Below are 26,400 nucleotides of genomic sequence, written 5' to 3'. Positions count from 1 at the left end.
ATTTATATAAACCACTGTCAACCTTTTTATATTCATAATTTTCTTCAAAAGTAGAATAAATTTTAATTCTAAGAAAGATGCAATCATTTCAACGAGTGTAGCTCATTAGAATTCAAGAGATTTATATTTATTTATTAAGCAAATATTTAATTTAATAAATTCATTCATATCAAACAAAAACAAATTCATACAATATCATGAGACAAATATTTATGGCAACTATAGGTCTGAAACAAGTCTCTCATTCAAAGATCAGTGCATCTAAACTATTTAATTCACTAAATTATTATCTTTGAATATCAAGAAACTAAACACAAGATATTTTAAAAAGGAAAATGATAGTTTCAAAGTAACTTTCCTCTCATTTTAAAAAATCCGAGTTTTTCTAAAATGTCAAGTAGAAAGGTTAAATACAAATAAAACACACTGCACATCTTAAACAAAGCTGAAAAAAATCTATACATACAGATCTAAACCTATATATATAGACCTAAAATAAATCCATGCAGATTTTTAAAAATTACAACTATTCTGTACCCTGCCCTCTTTATTAATATGTGTAATTTCTAATCCACAAAACATGATAATGCTTTCAAGATATATAACATAAAGCAAGATCATTTTTATCAGTAATTTCTCTAAAAGGAGAGGAAACAAATACTTAAGATATAATCCGACAGAGCAGCAAAACTATGAAGTGAAGAGTGATGATGTTCTCAAAGTAGAAATGTGTGACTTCTTTTCACTTTTAAATAAAACTTTAAAATAGCAGGTTGCCTATTAATCAGACAGCAGGGAAAGTAGAACAGTGGCAGGAAATAAGAGCTGTGACTAACTAAGCAGTCTTTACTGCTAAGAAGATAATCTACCTTGTTTTCAGTTTCCTTTTATGCTTCTCACCAAGTATAAAGGTAAAGAAAAACTATTCATTTCCAGTACAGCATCAGTAAAAACTATAATGGAAAAATGTATTCCTCACTGTGTCCCACTAATGTTTTACCTATAAAAATGGTAAGAAATGTAAGGAAAACTGTAATTCCACCTCAAATGATTTAAAGACAATCAGAATTTAAGCCAACTCTTTAACTAGAATAGTAATACTCCATTCTAAAAGAATGGTCTGTGACGGAAAAAAGCAGGCAGTTATTTGAAGTTACAACTAAATTCAATCTTTATACTCAATGTAATAATCTTCAGTTATCATTTTAAGTGTAGCAACATTTCCTCTTTAATACTCTAAAATTCCATGCAAAAGATAAAGCCTCACTCATACCACACATGTAGAAACAAAGGCAGGAAAAAGACTAAATGACTTGTAAGTTATGTCAAACTGGGAACAAAGTCTAACCTACTACTCTACAAATGTGTTATAGACACCTTAATAAATATCAGTGAAGTGATTAAATATTAAACCCAATCTTAACTTCCACATCTATTAAGGTGGAAGGGAAAGCACCTGATCAAAAGTATTTCCAATGAAACCTCATAATCCTTTTTTGATGGATTTCTTAAATTCCACTTTTCAATTTTTAATAGATACACTAATGTACTTACACAGGACATACTACCATTTATGTGACATTAAAGTTTCCAGCTAAGAAACTGGTCATTGAGATGAGAAGCACCAGGAAAAAAAAAAAGTCAAGCAGCTGAGGAGGATAATATAGGAAAGACAAAAGGAGGCTGGATCCTTTATGATGTAGCTTAACTACTGTAACGATTCTGGAACCACCTAATGCCAGAATCCTTGTAAGGGATACTTATATGTCCTTGTTTCTTTAAACCCACAAAAGAGAGAAAAAAAAAAAAAGCTAGTAATAAACTTTTGTACAGGATTCATTAAAAAAATTTTTTTTGGGGGGGGGATAAAAGTAGTTAAAAACTTGGGTTTAGACGAGAGACATATGAAAATGGACCCCTGCAGATACACAAAGCTGAAGAAGGTGGAATCATTTGGTTGCGTGTAGTCATCAGCAAGATCACAAAGTGCTCAAAAAGTCTTTTACCTGAGGGAAGGAAAAAAATATTAATGTAATTCCTTGGCTAATTTCAGATATCTAATATTCATTTTCAATTAGAAGTATAGAACAGTTGAAGACCTCAACTGTATAAGTAAACTCTATCACAAAGCTACAGCATTTACTTTCAAAAGAAATATTAACAAATACTTGAGTAATAAAAGATGAATGATCCAAAAGTCATTACAGAAGTTATTAAATTTACATCTCAGATTGATACAGTTCTATAACTCGTAACACTAATTTTCTCTTTATAATACCACAGACCCTGACATGTGCAGCTTTAGCACTGATAACATGAGTAATTGCAATGGTTTAAACAACTCTAAAGGTCTTGATTGTGTATGTAATCTATGTAATAGATTTACAATTTTTCTGAAGCACAAATGTGAACCATACAGACTATAAATATTAAAATGTGATGAAAGGTCATGTAAGTAGTGAATGAACCTAACCAAGTGACCAATGTCACAATACAAGATATTGCTCTCTCTATATTTTAGACTATACAGTAATTCTAATGAATAGACAAAAGATTATTGCCTTGCAAAAATACATGAAAAAAGTTGCCAAACTCTAACACTACTAATTAAAGTAAAAATAAATAATACTATGAGATGATGATCATTAATCAAAACTATGAAGTGCTAGCTAAAATGAAAAAGTGACTTTATAGATTCATATAGCTAAAATAATGGTTGGCTTTTAGTACTGGAATGGTTGACTTAATTTTATTTATTTTAACAGTATCACAAGTGAATTCTATCCTATATTTTTAACATCATTAAATTAGTGAAAGTGAAAGTCATTCAGTTGTGTCTGACTTTTTGCCACCCCATGGACTATACAGTCCTTGGAATCCTCCAGGCCAGATTACTGGAGTGGGTAGCCATTCCCTTCTTCAGGGGATATTCCCCAGCCAGGGATTAAACCCAGGTCTCTTGCATTGCAGGCAGATTCTTTACCAGCTAAGCCACAAGAGAAGTCCTTAAATTAAATTAGTGAAGAGGTCACTTAAATTTTCCAGATATGCTTTTCTTTGAAAATCAAAGTATTAGTCGCTCAGTTGTGCCTGACTCTTTGGGACTGCATAGACTGTAGCCCTCCAGGCTCCTCTGTCCACGTAATTCTCCAGGCAAGAATACTAGAGTGGGTCTCCATACCCTTCTCCAGGGGATCTTCCTGACCCAGGGATTGAACCCAGGTCTCATGCATTGCAGGCAGACTCTTTACCACTGAGTCACCAGGAAACACCACGGGAAAAACAACTATGTGCTATAGTAATATATAATGCTGAGATTTTTCAAAATTCTTGATATACTTTATAAATGTTAAACACCTATTATACTAAACAGCAGACATTTTATGACAAGAAAAAGAAAAATAAAATTTCTCTCAAAACTAAACAAACAACAAAAAAAGGGGAGCTTTTTCTTTAGATCTTAGATCATTAAGTTAATTAACATGGATAGCTTCCCTGGTGGCTCAGACAGTAAAGTGTCTGCCTACAATGTGAGAAACCCGGGTTTACTCTTGCCTGGAAAATCCCATGGACCGAGGAGCTACAGTCCATGGGGTCGCAAAGAGTCGGACACAACTGAGCGGCGACTTCACTATAGGGATATTTATTATACAAATCCCATTACTAGTCTCTCTCAAGTATTCATCAATATGTTCTCTTCCAGTCCCTTTATCAATATAAGCACCACTTACTTAACAGAATATAGTCAACTCTAAATATATGGAAGATTAACTCTGACTAAGATAATGACTCAATGATTAGGCAATGCTAAGTCACAGACGAGGCACCAAACAAAACTAAAAACTATAAATCTTTAATAACAAGACTCCAGATAATATAAAAATAGATGAGATCCATATCCTATAATTTTAGAGGGGAGTAAGCAAGAACTTTTGTTAATGTTACTCCTAAAATACAGACAAAGAAACAAAAGGATAAAGAAGGTCTTATTTTATTTAAGGCTACAAATCTAGAAGTTAAAGTTAAGATGAAAATCTAAATAGGCTAAATCCCTCTAAAGCTCTTAACTGTCTCTTAATTAACTCTGTCATCTTTCATTAGAAGATAATTTTCTCAGAAGTTAGAACACTTTAGACAAGACAAAACAACATTCTTTATAATCACTGTATTCAACATAAATCTACCTTTTCAATTAGACTGTCATGTTTGTCTTTAAAGTCTTCATTAACATCCAGTGTTAAGATGGGCACTTCTTGTAGATAATCAAAGTTGGTTCTGTTCAAAAAGAGATGAATAAAATATTTAGAAAAAGCAATAAATAAAAGAGAAACACTAAAAACATATTCTTATATCTTCATTTGAAAATCAAAATGTTATCCATTGTTTTACATTAAAATTATCCTGCAAGTACTTCATCTGGCAATGCCTTCTTTCTCACCTAAATTTACTATGCATTATCTAAAAATCTCAGATATAAAATGTATAAAGCCAGGCACTGTGAAATGTCAGTTCAGTTAAGTTGCTCAGTCATGTCCAACTCTTTGCAACCCCATGAACCGCAGCACGCCAGGCCTCCCTGTCCATCACCAACTCCTGGAGTTTACCCAAACTCATGGCCATTGAGTCAGTGATGCTATACGACCAATCTCATCCTCTGTCGTTCTCTTCCCCTCCTGCCCTCAATCTTTCCTATCATCAGGGTCTTTTCAAATGAGTCAGCTCTTCACATCAGGTGGCCAAAGTATTGGAATTTCAGCTTCAACATCAGTCCTTCAGTAAACACCCAGGACTGATCTCCTTTAGGATGGACTAGTTGGATCTCCTTGCAATCCAAGGGACTCTCAAGAATCTTCTCCAATACCACAGTTCAAAAGGATCAATTCTTTGGCAACTCAGCTTTCTTTATAGTCCAACTCTCACATCCATACCTGACCACTGGAAAAACCACAGCCTTGACTAGACAGACCTTTGTTGACAAAGTGATGTCTCTGCTTTTTAATATGCTATCTAGATTGGTCATAACTTTCCTTCCAAGGAGTAAGTGTCTTTTAATTTCATGGTTGCAATCACCATCTGCAGTGATTTTGGAGCCCAGAAAAATAAAGTCAGCCACTGTTTCCCCATCTATTTGCCATGAAGTGATGGGACTGGATGCCATGATCTTAGTTTGTAAAATGTAATTCTCCTCAAAAACCAAAATCACACCAGAAAGTAGGGATGTTTAAAAATGAGAAAACTAAAGATCAGGGAGACCATTCTGGGGCTCAGAGATTGTCTAAAGTTGCAAACCAATAAGTGAGATGGATTTGAACTAAGATTTGACTAATGATAAAGTACAGTGATCTAAGAAACAAATCTGAAATATCTTAGATTCTATCTGAAAGAGAGTATAAGCGTAACTCAGAGATACTGCAGGTATGGTTCCAGATTACTACAATTAAATGAATATCACAACAAAGCAAATACCACAACAAAGCAAGTCACACATATTTTTTTGGTTTCCCCATGGTTACAAAAGTTACATTTTCACTATATTGCAGTATAGCAAATGTGCAATATCATTATGTCTAAAAAAATGTAAATAAAAATACTTTATTGTTAAAAATTGCTATCATCTGATGCTTTAGTGAGTCACAATCTTTTTGCTATTGCAGGGTTTGAAATATTTCAAGAATTTACAAAATGTGACATTGAGACACAACATTAGCAAACGCTGTTGGAAAAATGGTGCCAACAGACTTGCTTGACAAAGGGTTGTCAGAAACCTTCCATTTGTAAGAAATGTAATATCTGTGACGCACAATAAAGCGAAGTGCTATAGAACAAGGTATGAGTGTGTGAGTGTGTGTGTTATTTGCTCAGGTGTGTCCAACTCTTTGCAACTCCAGGGACTCTATCCCACCAGGTTCCTCTATCCATGTAAATCACTAGGCAAGAATACTGGAGTGGGTAGCCATTTCCTTCTCCAGGGGATCTTCCCAACCAAGAGACTGAACCCAGGTCACCTGCATTGCAGGCAGATTCTTTACTGTTTGAGCCACCACGGAAGCACACAACAAGGTATGCTTGTACCTAAATAATACATACAGATGTATCTCTTACTTTATTCCTTAATGTGAACTCCATATACTATGCTGTAAATACGACCGGAGGAGATTAGCTATAAAAACTTCAAGAAATTAGGATCTCATTGCAATACAAAGAGTCAAAAGTGAAAGTGAAAGTGAAGTCGCTCAGTCGTGTCCGACTCTTAGCGACCCCCTGGACTGCAGTGCACCAGGCTCCTCTGTCCATGGGATTTTCCAGGCAAGAGTACTGGAGTGGGGTGCCATTGCCTTCTCCACAAAGAGTCAAAATTCACACTTAATTCTAAGAGATCCTACAGTACTAATATAAATGACTGAAAATTAAAAAATTGTACATGTTTTGGATTAAAATTTGATAAATAAATTTAAAATCAATAGTAAATAAGGAAATCTTACTTTAGTGTTCTATGCAGGAGCCAGCTTTCATGCTTATAGTGAAGTTTCTCCAAATATTCAAGAGGAATGCCTTGTTCTTCATTTCTTCCCCGTAAATATATTCTATTCAAGCATTTCTAAAAGCAAAAGCAATAAGAAAGGGGTAGGAGGAGTGGTGGAGGCAAGAAACATTTAAATAAGTTTCTTGTCAGCTGCCATTAAACTTTTCTTCTTTAGTGTCTCTTTATTTATGCTAGCTAAAATCTCTGTTTTTCCTAGAAAACGGAGTAGTTCATCTTTCCCTCCTTGGGCTTTTCACCCATTTGGTGGTTCTAAACCAAGAATTACTCTCAAAAATAAATCAAATACTTCTATAAACTTTTGGTATCCATACTTGAAATATAAAGTATAAAATAAGTTTGGTTAAAAAACAAAAATATGCACCTGTGATAAACCATGATGGAAAAAAATATGAAAAAGTGTATATATCTGTATAACTGAGCCACTTTGCTATATGGCAAAAATTAAACACAACACTATAAATCAACTATACTTCAATAAAATTTTAAAAAAATTTTTAACTTTGGCATACAAAATGTGCTTCAAAGTCTATTATAAATCCTCTCTTTTCAAATAAGTAAATGGTCCTCTAATCAAAAGATATCATAAACAATACTGATGAAATAAAGTTTTGTGTTAGACTTGTGTTAGATGTGTACTATGAATGTTTCTAGCAGAACGAAACTATTATGATTCTTTATGTTTTTTCTTCTATATTTGTATTTACTATTTTCATAAATTAAAAACAAAAATTATTCTCAAAAATAAAAGTGAATTTCGAAATTGGTATGGTTAAATTCTGGCTTGCTGCTGCTGCTGCTGCTAAGTCACTTCAGTCGTGTCCGACTCTGTGCGACCCCATAGACGGCAGCCCACTAGGCTCCTCTGTCCCTGGGATTCTCCAGGCGAGAACACTGGAGTGGGTTGCCATCTCCTTCTCCAATGCATGAAAGTGAAAAGTGAAAGTGAAATCGCTCAGTCGTGGCTTACTTGATACTAAAAGAGGAACAAAATCATCCCTTGTTATCAGAAACCTAGTTTAGTTTCTTTGAAAATTCAGCTTCAATAGCAATACAGTATTCTTTCAGACGAGAAGTCATGACATTTACATCCAGAGCCTACTTTGTGACTCAGGGAAAGAAAGAGGAATAAAAAACAGAAAAAGCAGGCATGCAAGCACTAAAACCAGAAGTTTCTTAACCAATGTAAGCTTTTATTTAGGTTGGTTTTATGAAAGGCATCTATCTACTGGGTCTTTCTGAATTCATTACATAATTTCATAAGTAAGTAAGAATAGCTCTTTATAATCTATCACAAAAGGCACGTTTTTGAGTGAGCTCCCTTAACTCAAAAGGGCAAGGGTCCTCTAAGTCTCCTCTCAACTACAGTCACTTCTATCTACCCATTCCAAGCCACAATCATAAAGGATTCTTGACATGGATCTTCATCAACTTTGCCACTTATGCAGTAAATATTTACTAAGCTCCTACTATGTACCCAGACCCAGTTCTAGGCCCTGGAAACTCAACAGTAATTAAAATATCCAAAGTCCCAACTCATGAAACCTATATTCCAGGAGTTGCTTGAGCAAAGTTCTTAATGTAGCTGTAATAGATAAGAGGCCCTGAAAAAGTCAGGAAGAATAATGATTAGAACTGAGAAAAAAAAAGAAAAAAAAAAAAAAAGAGAACTGAGGAAAAAATGTGGTCTTGTAGTTTTCTGGAGGTGGGGCAATTCTAAACTGAATTGCCTTCTCTACACACCTGAGGATTTCTATTAATAAATCTATAATGGATCCAACAAATTTTTATTGTCTCACCTCTGGAGTGGCTCTAAGATAAATGATTCCATCCAGTTCAAGGCTTTGGCCAAACTGGTTATTCATCCAGTCATGCCAGTCTTGATAAATGGTCCACTCTGTTTCATTCATGCAGTCAGATTCATACAAATTAGATGCAAAAATATACCTGCAAGAGAATCTGTATCAACACAAATTCTTTCCAAAAAGCACAAAGAGAAAATTGATCTACTAAATGGACATGAAACATTCTCCTAAATCCTACAGCAAATAATGCCTTGGTTAGCAAGAAAAAAAAAAAAAACACAGAGTATTTTGAACTATAGAACGTATGTTCTTGCCAGTGGTTCCCAAAAGTGTGGTGTGAGAACCCCTGGTAGTCCCCAAGACCCTTCCAGGGGTTCTGTGAGAGGCCAAATTACTTTATATACTGTACTTCAACCAAAAGCTTAAATAGCTTAAAAACAGAAGCACAAATGAGAATCCATCTGACTTCAAGTTAGACACTAAAGAGATTTGCATGCTGCTCTTCTCAATTTTTTTTTGAAAAATCTAATTTCACAAGTATCTTTTTCATGTTCATATGTAATGGATTTACTATTACTAATTTAAAATACATTAATAAATGTTTCTATATTTCTCAATTTTAATTTCTAATAACATAAATATCAATAGGACACTAAGCTTTTTGGGCTCCTTAATAATTATTAAGAACGAGAAGGGGTCCCAAAGTTTGAGAACCTCAGTTCTGAGCTAACTCTAGTAAAAGAATCCTTACATAATAAGCAGGGTAATTCTGATGCTGCTAAGTCGCTTCAGTCGTGTCCAACTCTGTGTGACCCCATAGATGGCAGCCCACCAGGCTCCCCCATCCCTGGGATTCTCCAGGCAAGAACACTGGAGTGGCTTGCCATTTCCTTCTCCAATGCATGAAAGTGAAAAGTGAAAGTGAAGTCACTCAGTCGTGTCTGACTCCTAGCAACCCCATGGACTGCAGCCTACCAGGCTCCTCTGTCCATGGGATTTGCCAGGCAAGAGTACAGGAGTGGGTTAATTCTAAGCCCCCCTCAGAGATATATGACCTCCTAGTTCCAGATGCAAGTCTAGAATAGGGATCCAGATTTAACCAGAGCTGATAAGAATGTTAAGAGGATTCGAAGAAATAAAAACTCTGCAAATGTGAAAGAGACGAGATGGCCACCACACCCCACCAGTTTCCATGGCAGCTAGAAATTATTCTGTTGTTGTTGCTGTTTAGTCAATAAGTCATTTCCAACTCTTTGCCATGGACCACAGTCTGCCAGATTCCCCTGTCCATGGGATTTCCCAGGCAAGAATACAGGACTGGGTTGTCATTCCCTTCTCCAGGGGATTGTCCTAACCCAAAGATTGAACTCATGTTTCCCGCACTGGCAGGCAGATTCTTTACCACTAAGTTACCAGGGAAGCCCAGAAATTATTCTAGAACTTCCCTAATGCCATTAATATCAAACTGCTGAAGGTATTAAATGTCATTTTCCATCTCAAATCTCTATTACTCCGAGTCTGTTGTTCCTTTATCCCCAGGAAACAGGGGAAAAAGTCCAGTTCTAAGCCAAGATTCCAAATTGACAAGTAAGGTCATTTTTATATACCTGTCACTATACACAGATCGTTCAAAAAATAATACTGGTTTCTCTGCATCTTTGAGTTTTCCATTGAGAGCGGCAAGCTGAGCTCGTATTCGACTGAGGCAGGCATATGACTGGAAGGTAAAAGACCATCGTTCAGGTTTCTCATACATCATCTGAAGAACATTCCCGCCACTTTTCTGAGATGTTGTCAGTTCCTATTTTGAATTTGAAAAAAGAGACAAAAAGCAAAGTAATGATCAATAGGGCAATTTTACTATTTTTAAGTTAAAAAAATAGTTGGATAAATAAAAAACAAACAAACAATCCAATCAAAAAATGGGTAGAAGACCTGAATATACATTCTTACAAAGAAGATATACAGATGGGTAATAGTCACATGAAAATATGCTCAAAGTGGCTAATTTGGAAAAATGCAAATCAAAACAATGATATTAACACCTGCCTCTGGAAACAGTGAAATCACTTATTGTTCTTATAAAACATCACAAAAGTTTACTAGTAACATGTTTCACAGATTTGTTCACATTTCTAGCCTAGCACCTCCTCTGGACAGAGTACTATGTGTTTAAGTAATTAAACAGGCAAGGTCATCTTAGGTCCCTTCCAGTATTCCTTTCACACTGAAAAACTCCTGTGATACCTACTCAGTATCTATTTGCTAATCTCTCTTCAACCACAGCATCCACTTGACTACTCTATATGGCCAATTTCTTGTTATTAGATTTTTATATAGTCTGAATTAAAGTAGTTTACGCTAGGGAAGATCTGATTTAATCCGTTAATTTTTTTTTTTTTTAAAGAGGCTTGCACCCTAGTTCAGTTCAGTTCAGTCACTCAGTCATGTCCAGCTCTTTGCAACCCCATGAACTGCAGCACACCAGGCCTCCCTGTCCATCACCAACTCCCGGAGTCCACCCAAACCCATGCCTATTGAGTTGGTGATGCCATCCAACCATCTCATCCTCTGTCGTCCCCTTCTCCTCTGCCTTCAATCCTTCCCAGCATCAGGGTCTTTTCAAATGAGTCAGCTCTTCACATCAGGTGGCCAGAGTACTGGAGTTTCAGCTTCAACATTAGCCCTTCCAATGAACACCCAGGACTGATCTCCTTTAAGATGGACTGGTTGGATCTCCTTGCAGTCCAAGGGACTCTCAAGAGTCTTCTCTAACACCACAGTTCAAAAGCATCAATTCTTTGGCGCTCAGCTTTCTTCACAGTCCAATTCTCACATCCATACATGACCACGGGAAAAACCATAGCCTTGACTAGACGAACCTTTGTTGACAAAGTGATGTCTCTGCTTTTTAATATGCTGTTTAGGTTGGTCATAACTTTCCTTCCAAGGAGTATGCATCTTTTAATTTCATGGCTGCAGTCACCATCTGCAGTGATTTTGGAGCCCCCTAAAATAAAGTCAGCCACTGTTTGCACTGTTTCCCCATCTATTTGCCATGAAGTGATGGGACCGGATGCCATGATCTTAGTTTTCTGAATGTTGAGCTTTAAGTCAACTTTTTCATTCTCCTCTTTCACTTCCATCAAGAGGCCCTTTAATTCTTCACTTTCTGCCATAACGGTGGTGTCATCTGCATATCTGAGGTTATTTATATTTCTCCCAGCAATCTTGATTTCAGTTTGTACTTCCTCCAGCCCAGCATTTGTCATGATGTACTTCGCATATAAGTTAAATAAGCAGGGTGACAATATACACCCTAAATGGTACACTAAATGAATCTCTAATTTGCAAAAGATATAGAAAGTAATTTTGAGCATCTATCCATTGCCATTTCACTACTACAGGTCAAAGTCAGCAAATGCTAACATTTCAGGCTTACAAATCAAAACAAAGGGGGCTAAACAGAAAGAAGCCACTGAAATTTCTTCCTCAGAGTGATAGCTCTATTAAATAGATTAAATCTATTAAAATAGATTAAAATCGATCAAAATAGGTTGCATGGTAACAATATATTAGAAAACTTTTGATATTAGAGTTGTCAGACTAAAAAAGAAAAAACAAAACTGAGGACCCAGGGTTCATCAGCCTTTTCTATATCAAGCTATATAAAGGTTCTCCCCAAAGCTGTACATCCTTAAACTTGTTTACTAACTTTTAAAGAATAAAATATGACTGCTTAATTCCTATTCTCAATCTTAGTTCAAATAAATGCCCCTGAACACTTTCTGAAAGTTCATGCTCAAAGTAGGTGTTTTTCCTCTGAGGGAGGGAAAAAAAAAAAATTCAGAAATGTAAATACTACAACGGATCTTAAAGTTTCAGTTAAGAACTAAAAACCACACAAACACGTGCTGCTCTGAGGCAGAATTTACATTTCATACCACAAACCACATAATTAAGTGAAACTTCTCAAAACTGGAAGGAAAAGAAAAGCATAAAATGGCAAGAGGCCAACAGTCAACAATAGGTCTATTTAGAAATACTGAGCAGATGATGAACTGAAATAAAGGTGTAACAGCTGCCTTCTCAAACTGCTTAAAGAATAAATGTAATTTTATTAGAGTTTCAAGGACTTTTGTTAATTTAGTTATAAACGGATTGTCTAATTCACCATCCTCCAGGGAGAAAATCTTTCATACAAGTGAATGTTTCCAGCTAAATGAAGTTTATCAACTCAACCAAAACTTTTGTTTAGTTGGTTTTATAAAGAGGACACTAAAAAAAAAAAATAAATAAAATAAAGAGGACACACTAGTGTATATTTTATTTTCCTTCCCTGGTAAGCATGGCTCAGTAACAGAGATAACTTTATGAACACTGCTGGTGGATTTATGAGAGAAGTTAGCTAAACACAAGCTGCCATTAACACACATGAAATATCCAGAATAAATAAATAAGTATCAGGCACAAAAACACTAATATGAAAAGATACATGTACCCTATGCTTGTTGCAGCATTATTTACAATAACCAAAATATGGAACAACCTAAGTGTCTGTCGATGGAAGAACGGATAAAGATATAGTGTATGCATATAGTGGACTACAACTTGGCCATGACAGAAAACAAAATCTTGCCATTTGTAACATTAATGGACCTTAAGGGTATTATGCTAAGTGAAACCAGTCAGACAAAAACAAATACCATATGATTTCATTCACAGGAGGAATCAAACAAACAAAAACCCAGACTCACAGATACAGAGGACAGATAGGTGAGAGGGAGGTAGCGGGTAGGGGTTGAATTGGGAAAAAGGATCAAGAGGTGCACATTTCAGTTATAAAATAAATAAGTCATGGGGATGAAAGGAATAGAGAAAGGAGAATAAAGGAAATGACAGGGTGTTAACTTTGTATGGTAACAGATGGTAACTGGACTTATGATGATCATCTCACAATGTATACAAATGTTGAATCACTACATATTGAGCATATGAAACTAACAACATTATGTGAATTACATCTGAAAGATATACTTAAATATTAAATATACAAATGTTAAATTATTAATTTTCAAATAATAAAAAATACAGGTTAAACAGGTTTTTCACTTCGTTAAAGGATTAGATGTATTTGATACTAAAAAAGGGGGCAGAATAGTAGTGGTATTCATGTATTATGAAATTCTCTGCAGTACAAATGTTAATTCAAAACACAAAATTTAACTCTTGATTTAGTCTGCTCTATTCCTGGTTGCATTATCTTGGCTTTCATGGCATATTTTTTAGAAAGAATATGCTTAGAAATGTGAACACAAAGGGCATATCTAAGTTTTCCTAAAAGTTTATTTTTTTATTTTGTTAAATTTGAAAATAGAGACCATCTGTTGAAGAACTAATAAGTTCATTACTCAAAATATCCCTTTATAAGAAAATACACTTCAATTTTAATGATAATTACAATAATACCTATCATTTATTACCTATTTTATACCAGAGACTATATAAAAAGTATACATTATCTCAACTCTATGAAACAGTCATTACTGACACTATTTTATAGGTTTAAGAAACAGGGTTCAAAAAGGTTGAATAACTGATTAATATCAATAAATCTAGTAAGCAGCAAAACTAGGATTCAAGCCTAAGACTTATTCTAAAGCCATATTTTTTCCAAAACATTGCTCTACTATTACATATTGAAGTTACATCTATAAACAAAGTGTTCGATGCTCAGTCGTGTCCTACTCTTTGCAACTGCATGGGCTGTAGCCTGCCAGGATCCTCTGTCCATGGAATTTTCTAGGCAAGAATACTGGAGTGTGTTGCCATTACCTTCTCCAGGGGATCTTCCCGACCCAGGGATCAAACCCAGGTCTCCTGCATTGCGGGCAGAATCTTTACCTCTAAGCCACCAGGACAGCCTATATCCTTATCTATAAACAATACTTACATTTGATTTCTTGAAGGGAGATATTCAGATACTATCTGGGTAATTTACCTGGTGCTGGTGTTTTGTATTTTAATAATTTTATCTCAGACATGGATAGCTTTACATAGTTAAACAAGAGAGAATTCACCAAAGGCATAAATAAAAATTCACTAGTGAAAATACATGTGAGTTATTTTTATAAATAAAACTAACCATGACAATTTTTTTGTCTTTATCACTGTCTAGCCTATTTCAAATTATCTTCAGTGCACAAATATCTGTTACCAAAATAACCATTAACTTTATTTTGTTTTGTTTTTCACCACATCACATGGCTTGTGGGATCTTAGCTCCCTGACCGGGATTCCCCTGCAATGGAAGCCTAGTCCTAAAGGCTTCACCACCAGGGAATTTCCTAAAATAACCGTTAACTTTAAAATAAACTTCAACAACTTCCACGTAATTTAACTAAACACGGCACATTTGAGTTTAAGTTACAATAACAAATAAATTTAAGGTACTTCTATTTGGAAACTGTGGTGGCAGAAACTACTACATGTTCCATAAAACCAGGCTGTTTTCCTCCTGGACACACAGCTAGGCTTTATTCCCCAGTCTTCCTTGTAATTAACTGTAGGCTTGAGACTCAGTTCCAGTCAGTGCAAACAGGGCAGAAGCAATGTATATCATGTCCAGGCAAGGCCCATAAAAACCTCTCAAAGGTGACGACTGTTTATTCATCAGCTGGAGACAAAAGACTTCCAGAAACTGGGGATGAGGCCCAAATTTTCGCTTTACCAAGTCCTCCAGGTGACTCTAATGAACACTAAAGGTTGAAGTACTGTCTGAGAGGTTAGATGAGCCACACTCATGGGTCTCTGAGTCACAGCACAGTATGCCATTCACTCAATATCATCTTTCTAGTAGTCATGCATGGATGTGGGACTGGACCATAAAGAAGTCTGAGTGCCGAAGAATCGATGCTTTCGAATTGTGATGCTGGAGAAGACTCTGTAAAGTCCCTTGGACAGCAAGGAGATCAAACCAGTCAGTCCTAAAGAAAATCAACCCTGAATACTCACTGGAAAGACTGATGCTGAAGCTGAAGCACCAATACTTTGGCCTGCTGATGCAAAGAGCCAACTCATTGGAAAAGACTCTGACGCTGGGGAAGACTGAAGGCAGGAGGAGAAGCAGGCCACAGAGGATGAGATAGTTGGAAGGCATCACCGACTCAATGGACATGAGTCTGAGCAAACTCTGGGAGACAATGAAGGACAGGAAGCCTGATGCTTCACTCCATGGGGTCACAAAGAGTCGGACACGACTTAGTGACTGAATAACAATAACACAGCAGCAAGTGTTACCTTAAATTTATCTGATATATTTAATAAAATCTATCAGAAGTGAACTTAGAAAAAAAAAAAAAGAAGTGAACTTGGTTCATTTGAAAAACAGGATCAATTTGCTAGGCACTGTGAATAATAGTGAGATAAAATAGGGTATAAATGCAAAATTAAGTAGGTTTGTTACAAAACAGATAGTGAACAGAAGTTTGAAGGCTTTTCTGAAGAGACATGAGGACAATATGCTAGGTGAAATAAGCCAGTCACAAAATGGCAAATACTGCATGATTCACTTATACAAGGTCTCTAAAGTAATCAGATTCATAGAGACAGAAAGTAGAATGGTGGTTACCAGGAGCTGGGGGAAGGGGGCAAAGAAGAGTTGTTTAATGAATATAGAGTTTTAGTTCTGCAAGATGAAAATTTCTAGAGATCTGTTCCATAGCAATGTAAATATCCTTACTACTACTACGGAGCTGTATGTTTAAAAATCGTTAAGATGGTAAAATTTATACATATTTTTTACCACAAAAAAACAAAAATCACACCAAGACTACAGGTCTTCTTTTACTTGGATTTCTAATAAATGTCATCTCTCTTGCCCAAAGCAAGTCCAAAATCTGCTATATGAAAATAATTTAGAGGATCAATCTTGATTCATCACCTAATCAAAAAAATAATAATCAGCTAGTTGTTCTAAAAATACAGATGCTTAAATTAAAACTAAATAAAAAACCCGTAACACAAATTTACAGCTTTGAAGATGATACTTTTTGGCTCTTAGTTTAACATGGTACCGAATTAGAAAATTAACAGTAAGCCAGGTTACCATTTTCTAGTTCTTCAGGATAATCAAAGAGCCCATACAAAAATATTTTCTTCTGATCTTATGCACCAAAGTTTTGAAACTGCCGGTTTTCTGAATGCAATTAAGAATAAAATATTAGAAGTTCTATCAAAAAAATACTGTGTATCATCTTTACCAAACTGAGCGTAATTTTAGTGTTTTTTCCCTCCGAAAAGTATTTAGATAAAAAATATGAATGCCTCAGGGTCAAACTACATTAAATAAAAACTAATAGAACATCTCTAGAAAGCAGTTTAGCTACATTCACTTTAAAAATTCTGTATCCACAGGCCAAATTAATTACACTTTTGAAAATTTATCTTAAAGAAATAATCCAAAACACAGATTTAACCAGAAAGATGGTTATCACAGTGCTAAGGAAATAGGCTATCATTCTATTTATTAGGCACTTAATTAAGTAAATAATGGTACATGCACACAATAAATTAGGCTGACTTTATAAATTATAGTAAACTTTTAATAACATTTTCAATTTCCTTTGACATAAACATTATAGGAAAGAAAAGCAAAGTAAAAAATTATGTATTGTTGGTTCAAGTAAGATCTAAGAAAGTTTTACTTCCCTCCTTGGTAGTCCATGATATTCTTAATTTTGAACAATAAGCACATATTATTTCATATTCTCCACTCACCTGTCAAAGTTGGATATAATAAATCATCATCTCAACTATATAAAAGTTACATATGGGGTGGTGGGATTACAGGTAACTTTAATCTGTTTTTGTATTTATATCTATAATTCACTTCATGACAGAACACTTCATGACTTTACAGAAAGCATAGATTATTGCCAAGATGAGTAAAAATGAGAATTATCAAGTAGAGATTCAAAATCATTTATCTTTTACTTCTAGTCTAACCTTTGAGACATTGCAAGTTCAATCAAGTTAAGTTTGGTCAAAAGAATCAGAGTCTATTAGACAAGATAATCATAAAAGGGTTGACAAAAGTTAGGCGATTTCAAAGGGTATGAGTGGTATTTTATTAAGCATTCTTAATTAATTTTCAAGAATGATTTATCAAAAAATATGCTACTGTTTCACAGATAACTATATTTTATCCTTTCTTTCTCAGAGTTACTAATTTTTCAGTGACTTCTCAGTGGTAAGAAGTGTTAGATGACAGTAAAATAGCATTTCACAATAAACAACAAAGATCTCTCAAAAGAATTCAGCTCACTAAGAAAAACAGCAAAAACATCTTCCTAACAGTCTGTATATCTCAAAAATAAGCTAAAAGAAAGCAACTCAGTCAAAGCTTTTGGGCTTAAATAGTAACATAAATCACCAAATAAACCACACTGCTATTTGAAATAAACCTTTAACACAAAGACTGATAGTCATCTGGGCCATATGATTTAAAGATAATTTACCACGGGAGGGGGAAGGTGGGGAGGTTACATAATCTTTTTAGGTACTTTTTGACTCTATTTTGCTAAAATTGGTGGCAGCACATCAGCAGTATAGCAACACTTCAGCCACTAGGTGGCAGGTGAAAAAACAAAACCAGCTAAACATGCAGGTGCAAATTAAACTACTGTCTAGGGGAAGAGATCAGAGGTACTGATAACCCAACATTTCCCAGGCTACAGCTACTGCCCAGAAGTGTGATTAAAAGGAGAACATCCAAAGGGGGACTGGCCTTACCAGAGTCATGTCTGAAGACAGTCTACTTCTCACCACTGGCAGCATGCTAAGGAAGCTGCAATTTGGACAGTGGTTCATATCAAAATCCCAAGGAAGAGTCAGGGATGGGTCTCGGAAAGAAGGGCCCCAGGATGAAGGCAGAAACTCCATTTCTTGAGGTGCAGGAAAAAATAAGATACTGGGAACACATCCACCCATTACTACCCTCATATTCCACTATCTTATTCCCAAAATACTACCCTCCAGTCTGAAACTTCATCTAGAAATACACAGGATTAACAACATAATATCCTTAAGTACACACACACAAAAATAACATTATCCTCCAAGAATGTACACCAAAATCCAATGTAGATAATCAAATTGTAACATAGTAGAGACATGACTGGATTACAGGAAACTGATGAAAGTATGTATTTAAAAAGGCCTATGTTAACATTAACTGTGTTGGATCGTCTACATGGTAGTTAAAAAGAAAGTTTGAAATTTTGACTGTGCTCACAGGAAGAAAATGCTCCAGCCCATAAACATGAATATCAGATCCATGAAACCAATGTGAATGGAGACAGATGCATGAATGCATCATAGTCTGATGATATCAGTCACTAAGATAAATATAACTAATTTCCCTGAGCACTGATTCTAAGCTTAAGAGACAACCTTCTTATTATAAATTGTCTCCCCATGTACATTAATGCAAAATTTTCAACCTCTCCTCTCCAACACAACTAAAGGGTTCAATACACTCCTAACACTAACAGTGATTCACTAGGGTTCTCACTATTAACCAGGAGGCATCCCACATATTAAAATTCTCAAAGGATTGTTTGCTGTTTGAAAAAGCACCCCAAGTCTCTGAGATCCAGAGTTCTGTCTACTGGGCCTACATAGAAAATGAACTGACCTACTTCAATGAATCTAATAATTACATTTCTCTCTGCAAATCAAAATTTTCGACATTTTGGTTTTTGTATACGCTCCTGTGTGTTTGGTTAACATAAGGTATACTGGGAATTCACTGGTGCTTAGGACTCTGCACTTCCATTGCTATGGGCATGGGTTCAATTCTTGGTAATTGGCTGGGGAACTAAGATCCTGCAAGCTGCGAGGCACAGCCGCCCCCCCTCCAAAAAAACAAGTAAGGTACGCTGAAAGGCAGAAACATTTACTATGCCAACAAACCAGTTACATGTATTTAGTATGAGTTAGAAGCTATGATATTAAAATTAGAAGTGGAAGTGTTAGTCACTCAGTTGTGTCCAACTCTTTGTGACCTCATGGACTGTAGCCCGCCAGGCTCCTCCGTCCATGGAAGTCTCCAGGCAAGAATACTGGAGTGGGTTGCCTTTCCCTTCTCCTGGGGATGTTCCCAACCCAGGGATCAAACCTGGGTCCCCGGCACTGCAGGCGGATTCTTTACTGTCTGAGCCATCAGGGAACGGAACTTCAATGAAGGTCACTTAATCCAATCTAGTCTAACATTCTCCCAATGAAAGAATGCTTTCTGTATTTCTCACACTGGTTTAATTTGGCTAGTTTCTACCTAACCCCTGAGAATTACTGCACTGACAGTTGACCCCAGAAATGAGAAGGAGAAAGATTACTTTTAGAACACAGGTCTCTCACTCCTAAATAAAAGCACCCTTGAGTAGGGCACTATCAAAGAGGCAAGAAGACATACTTTACGAGGTAAAAATGTAGAGTGAGCGAAGACCAAATATCCAAAAGAAAATGGGCAAAAGGATCTGAAAAGGGACTTCACAAAAGAAATCCAAATAGCAAATACATTAATTAAAGGAGCACAATTTCATTAGCAATCAGGGAAATACAAATTAAAAACATAAAAGATATTAAATGTTCATCAGAATGACAAAATTTAGGAAGCTGGACAACACTAAATATTGGCAAAGGAATGGACTAATGACAGCTTGAGTACACTGTGGGGAATGTAAAGCAGTAAAACCACTTCAGAAAATAGGCATCATACACATACCCCAACACACAGTAATTTAACTTCTTATTTCAAAAGAAACTCTTGCATGTGTACGCCAGGATTCACATTCATAACATGGCTGTTTTCACAGCAACTACACTAGGAACCTGAACTCCAATACTTTGGCCACCTGATGTGAAGAGCTGACTCATTGGAAAAGACTCTGATGCTGGAAGGGATTGGGGGCAGGAGGAGAAGGGGACGACAGAGGATGAGATGGCTGGATGGCATCACCAACTCGATGGACATGAGTTTGGGTGAACTCCAGGAGTTGGTGATGGACAGAGAGGCCTGGCGTGCTGTGATTCATGGGGTTACAAAGAGTCAGACACGACTCAGCAACAGAACTGAACTGAAACTAGGAACCACTCAAAAAACAATCAAAGGTATAGAATGGACAAATAGTAATATATGAATACAACTGAATACCATATGGCAATGCAAATGAACAAGCTATAGCTGCATGCAAAAATATAGACAAATTTCACAAACTTATTAAGCAAAAGAAGAAAAGGAATGCAAATGGATGTCTTTATATAAGATTAAAAAACAGACAAAACTAATTGTATTTCTTAGAGATATGTTCATGTACTTTAAATTCTTTTTAGAAAGAAGAAAAATTATCACAAGAATTATGAGAGTTATTTTATGTGAGTGATTACCCCTAGGAGTTATTATCCTTGGGAAGGAGATAATGTGACCTGAGAAGAACAGGGACTTTTTGAACAAGAAGGTAATGGTCTATTTCTTGACCTGAATGACGATTACAAAGATGTTAGCCTTCAAACTGTTCTTCAAACCGTACATAGGTTTCACATACTTTTCTACTAGTTGTATTGTATGTCCAAAAAAATGCTGAAAGAAGCAAATAAATTTACCCACTTAAAACTCTACTTAAGGCTAATTCTGCCTTTCCTCAAGGACCAGAATGAAATATCATTTCTTAAGAACATGGAGTCCACATCGAAAGGAAGTCCCTTCAGGATTTAGTCCTGGATTATTCAATGAATTGCAATGTAGTGAGCTGCTAACCATGCTTAGTAAACAGGTATGTGAGAAAACACTTTCAGTTATACAAAACCAGTATCCTCAAACTCTGCACAGTTATCTTGGTTAGTGATTCCTCCCTATATATATGATTTACATTTTAAACATTCAATTATTATTCCTAGAGTTCTCATAACAACAGCTACACTTTTAAACTAAACTTTTTGTTCAATACCTCTGTCCTCCTCAAACTAACAAAGTAAGTTTCTAGCACACATTTCCATTTTTCCATTTCTGCTATGCTGCTTTCAGTTTCAATTCTCATTTCTCCAGAAATGAAAATCTTAATAATCAGATCTCATTGCTTCTTCATATATATATATATACACACACACATATATATGTATACAACAAAAAAAAGTTTTCTTGAAAAAATGGAATGTAACTATTATTTCCTCTTCCTCATTTCCAATGTAGGATGGCTAGTGCTGGGAAACTGAAACTTGTGTCCAGGTAAAAGTCTGACAAGAATGAAAGTATAAAAATAAATGGCTGTCAAAGATAAAAGTCTTAAAATATAAACTAACAAAATTCAGCTATGGAGTAGCTGTTTTTGCTTTTCTTATTTATAAACAAAATGTAAAAAGACACTCAAGGAATTTACATTTTTTTAAAACGTTCTAATTTTTTAAAAACTTTAAAAATTCTACTTAGCTGCAATGCAGTGCATAATCTTAAGCACATAGTTCAATGAATGTCTAGACATATATATATCAGTGAAACTCAATGAGTCATGTCTGGCTCTTTGCAATCCCATGGACTATAGTCCATGGAATTCTCCAGGCCAGAATACTGGAGTGGGTAGCCTTTCCCTTCTCCAGGGGATCTTCCCAATCCAGGGATTGAAACCAGGTCTCCTGTACTGCAGTTGGATTCTTTACCAGCTAAGCCACAAGGGAAGCCTGTGTGTGTGTGTGTGTGTACACACTTCTTTACCAGCTAAGCCACAAGGGAAGCCCGTGTGTGTGTGTGTGTGTGTGTGTATACACACTTCTTTACCAGCTAAGCCACAAGGGAAGCCCGTGTGTGTGTGTGTGTGTGTGTGTGTGTGTGTGTACACACTTCTACACAATGACTGCCCAAATGAAGATACTTAAAGCTATATTTAAAAGCTTTATTGGAAAAGGAAAAAACAAACAAACAAAAAAACACCCCAAGGTTATAACTGTTTGTCTACACCAAAATTCTCTATTTTATTAAATAAAGTTTATTTTCATACCTCAAATTCATCCTGAGTACTCTGAACATTGCACCACCTAGCAACAGGTTCAGGCACCACTTCCCAGTCCTCACAGACTTGTTTAAGGATATTCACAAATGTTGACTTCCCAGCAGCTGTTGTGAGAGGAAAAGTGAAATTGAGGAAGGAAACAAAAATGCCTAGTCATCAGCTTTTACAAAATTTATAATAGCAAACAATACAAAAAAGAAAAACAAACATTCAATTTCTAAACTCTCTCAGATTTTTTTTAATGAAAAGGTAGAGTCCCTGACCACCTGTATTAATAAGCACATCTGTTTGTTAATGTTTTAAGTTTACCAAAGCCATGGAACAGAATTTTAAAAATCCAAGACCTAGATTTACTTTCCTTGAAAAAATAATTAGAAATAACTTTGTGGGAAGTAGTTAAGGGTATTCTCCCACTTAATTAAGTTTGCAATTTGGGACCAAGTCACTGAATCTCTAAGAGCCTGTTTCCTCATAATATAATGGAGACTGTAATAATAACACCCTCCTCATAGAAACTGTTGTGATAAACTATCACTACAGTGACAGTCATTCCAGTCTCCAGCGTTTTCAAAATTTTCCTCTCTATTGGCTCTATTCATTCAACATACAAACAAACTTGGGTCTTTCTGATCTAAAACCAATCTAGAAACAACCAAAGAAACCAAAAAATTAATATAAAGATGCATCCAATCCACAGAGTTTCAGGATGGGAAATAATATGATTACTACTGTATGATCCTAATTATCATATGACACTCTGGCTAACAGAAATTATAAAAATATTTTTGCAAAGTACTTCCTACTAGCAATAGCCATGTTTCTGCTGTTTCCCTTTCACAGTCCTGTGCACTCTATCCAACTCCTTAAAAAAAAGAGTTGTATGTACTTTACTTCTCCCTGATCGTTGACTAGTTTCTGAAATATCTAGGAGGAAAAAAAGAAAACAGTTCAGATGTAACCAAAACATATATTTTCTATTTTAAAATTATCTGGAAATTCATTCAATTTAATAGTAAAGAGATTCTTGACCAAGAATTTGACAGAGTGTAGCAATACTCTTAATGACACCACACCCTTCCTATCTGAAGTCACCAAATGTGATTATATTAGTCATCTTTGGTCAGCATGTTTTCCCTCTTTCTATATATATGACAAATGCACACACACACATAGATAAATCTATTAAAAAAAGCAACAGCAGCAAAGCTTCCTCTTCCTTATAAATTGGATCCAAAAAAAGGGGATGGTCAATCAGAAAGTAACACACAGAATAGTTGAGAAGCAAAACATGAAAGTCATATTATCACCATAGAACAGACAGAAAATCTTTTAAGAATAAACTAGATGATCATCAGGTTTAATCATAGGAAAAACAAGGTGGACCACAGATTTCACGTGAAGAGTGTAAACACAGAAACTCAAGGCATTTAGAAGAATGGTGAATGGAAGCATGTAAAACGCTCACCATTCATTCATTCATTGAGTTAGATGGAGGAAAGGAAGAAAATTTGAGTGGGTAGCCATTTCCTCCTCCAGGGGATCTTCCCAACCCTCAAACTGAATCAAGTCTCCTGCACTGGCAGGCAGATTCTTTACCACTTACAGCTTACTTGGGTCTAGCAAATATGGCAGAGAGGCACATGAACCACAGTACAAGAGCATTAATAAATAGGAACTGACAAAGCCACAGTATCAGGAAAAACTGTTAAGTGGTGAGGGACATATGCCATCCAAATAGCAAACAGTTGTTTTACAGAAATGCAGTGTTACCAGATCTTCAGATTTTTCAAGAGAAGCCAAAAATCTAGATGTTAATGGGAAATCTCAACATCTGTAAATGCCAGTAACTAATTAAAAATTTTTTTTCAAATTTGGGCAGGCCAATATTGTGTAAATGCAGGCCATGAGTTTGCAACTTCTTCCAGTGTTAAGTATCAGGGAGGTGAGAGAGTTAAGCAGGGGTTAACACAATCATATTTGTATACAGAAGGAAAACTCTGGAAGAATTTAAAGAAACTGGAGATGGGGTGACAAATTAGGAAATTATTTCAGGTGCTGAGAAGATTAAAAGATGCTAGGAAGGAAGTAAATTTCTAGGTATCACACATTGCTTAGCTGGATTTAGCAAAGGGAAGGAATTGTGGTGTAGACTTAAGAGGTTGTTCATTCAAATTTACTTTTGGAATGGCTTTGTTCAACTACTTCCTCCTGTTTTTATATATGGTATTCTGTATCAATAAGTAGCTGTGTAAAATCACACTAGTAAACATTCATCTGCAAAGAAGTATCCTAGCTAAGAAGAAATGAGAGACTGTTACATGGACTTTTCCAACTGTTGTCTCAACACTGGAGCAAAGAAACAAAATGCCCTCCTTGAGGCTGTATTCAGCTTTTTTTATTGCTTGCAATGCTGCTAAAGCACCTGTCTACCTTGCCTTGTTAAAGTACAAGTGCTTTGAACATGGTAAGAATTTTTAAAAATTGTTGTATGCATGAATGGCCAGTACCTAACTTGGAACCAAAAAAAAAAAAAGAATCCTATCAAAACAGGAAGCATCAAGCATAGGTTTCCGGAGGTAAGAAAGAGAGAAGAATCGGAAGTTCTCTCGTATCTTGTAAAATGACATCTGGATTAAGAACAGAAATAGGAGTGGTCTTTGAATCATAACCCAATGTTCACTTGGATGTTGGCTGGGGAGTGAGTGATCCATGTTGCCAAGATCATTTAAAGACTCTTTCCTTGTACTTGAATGTTTACAGCAACTTTATTCATAATCTAAACACTGGAAAAAAATCCAAATGTCCACAAGTGGGAGAGATAAACTGTGGTATACCCATGCAATGGAATACTAGGAACTAACCAAAAAAAAAAAAAAAAAAAACAAACACACACACACACACACAAACGCACAGATACAAGCAGCATGAATAAATCTAAAAGCATTCGCTAAATTAGAGAAGACACAAAAGGCTACACACTATGATTTCCTTTACATGACATTCTGAAAAAGGCAAAACTGTCAGGAATTGATATCACATCAGTGCTTGTCAGGTGATAGAAATGGAGAGAGGGATGACCACAAAGAAGTACCGGGAAACTTCTTGCAGTGATGGAGATGTTCTGAATTGTGATTCTGGTGGAGGTAAATTATTATTATGTTTGTCAAACCTCATAGAGCTCTAGACCTAAAAAAAGGATCATTTAGCTTATGTAAATTGCACCTCAAGCACTGACATACAGACACATCATTAAAAACAAACAGAACAAAACCATTCTCTTTGCACTATCCCAACGAAGAGGCTGAAAAGGACTCCAAGCGTGTCTCACAAGGCTCGGAGGCCTAGGCCCGCGGCCAGACGCCCAGAGGCTGAGACCACCCTCGGGGCATGGGAGGGAAGCTGGGGAGAGCAGAGAGGGGTGCTTTCGGCGTCAATTTAGGATTCGGGGTCGCGTCCCCAAGCGCAGGACCAGACTGGGAAAAGTATCCCCGGAGGAATAGTAGGGATGCGGCAAAGGGGCGCTTCAGCCCCCCGCAGCCGCGACTACCCCTGCTTTGGGACCAACATCTCACGAGGCCCCTTACCGATGTTCCCTTCGATGGAAATTTTCTTGATGCGGGTCCCCTCAGAGCTGGCTGCGGGAGACGGGCAGCTCCTCTTGGGTGGGGTGGCCATGCCTTCTCCTGTTGGGAGCCCCGAGCGCTTCAGGCAAGGAGGGCTTGGAGGTGGCCGCAGGTGCGCGCGCCGGGGTTCACGCCACCCCGGAACTCGCCTTAACCTGCAGACTGAACTCTGTCCCGTCCCAGACTCTCCGGCCGGCGGATCGGCGGGTTTGATTTTGGCGCGCGGAGACAGCAGCCGATGGGGGAGGGACCGCGAGGTGGCCGCCCGCCCAGTGGGGAAGCCACGCCCCCGCCCTCCCCTAAATCGGCGATTCCACCAAGGGCCCCTCGGCCTGCACCCGCCATAAGAGGGACTCCTGCGTGCGCAC

The 26,400-nt window shown here is 36.5% G+C and overlaps 1 protein-coding gene across 1 annotated transcript; it reads right to left on the bottom strand.

The window, feature by feature from the left end:
* Positions 1-111: 111 nt before the first annotated feature.
* DCK (deoxycytidine kinase) lies at positions 112-26,400 on the bottom strand. The gene is made up of 7 exons (XM_019962892.2): positions 25,994-26,400; positions 22,398-22,513; positions 9,954-10,147; positions 8,341-8,488; positions 6,483-6,598; positions 4,185-4,275; positions 112-2,006 (listed from the first exon to the last, which is right to left on the bottom strand). Exons 1-7 carry the CDS (start codon positions 26,082-26,084, stop codon positions 1,980-1,982), a joined length of 783 nt encoding a protein of 260 aa, XP_019818451.1. The 5' UTR covers positions 26,085-26,400; the 3' UTR covers positions 112-1,979.

This window comes from Bos indicus, chromosome 6 (assembly GCF_029378745.1).
Source record: "Bos indicus isolate NIAB-ARS_2022 breed Sahiwal x Tharparkar chromosome 6, NIAB-ARS_B.indTharparkar_mat_pri_1.0, whole genome shotgun sequence".
In the NCBI taxonomy this organism is placed as follows: domain Eukaryota; kingdom Metazoa; phylum Chordata; class Mammalia; order Artiodactyla; family Bovidae; genus Bos; species Bos indicus.
This window is presented reverse-complemented; position numbering and strand designations above follow the sequence as displayed.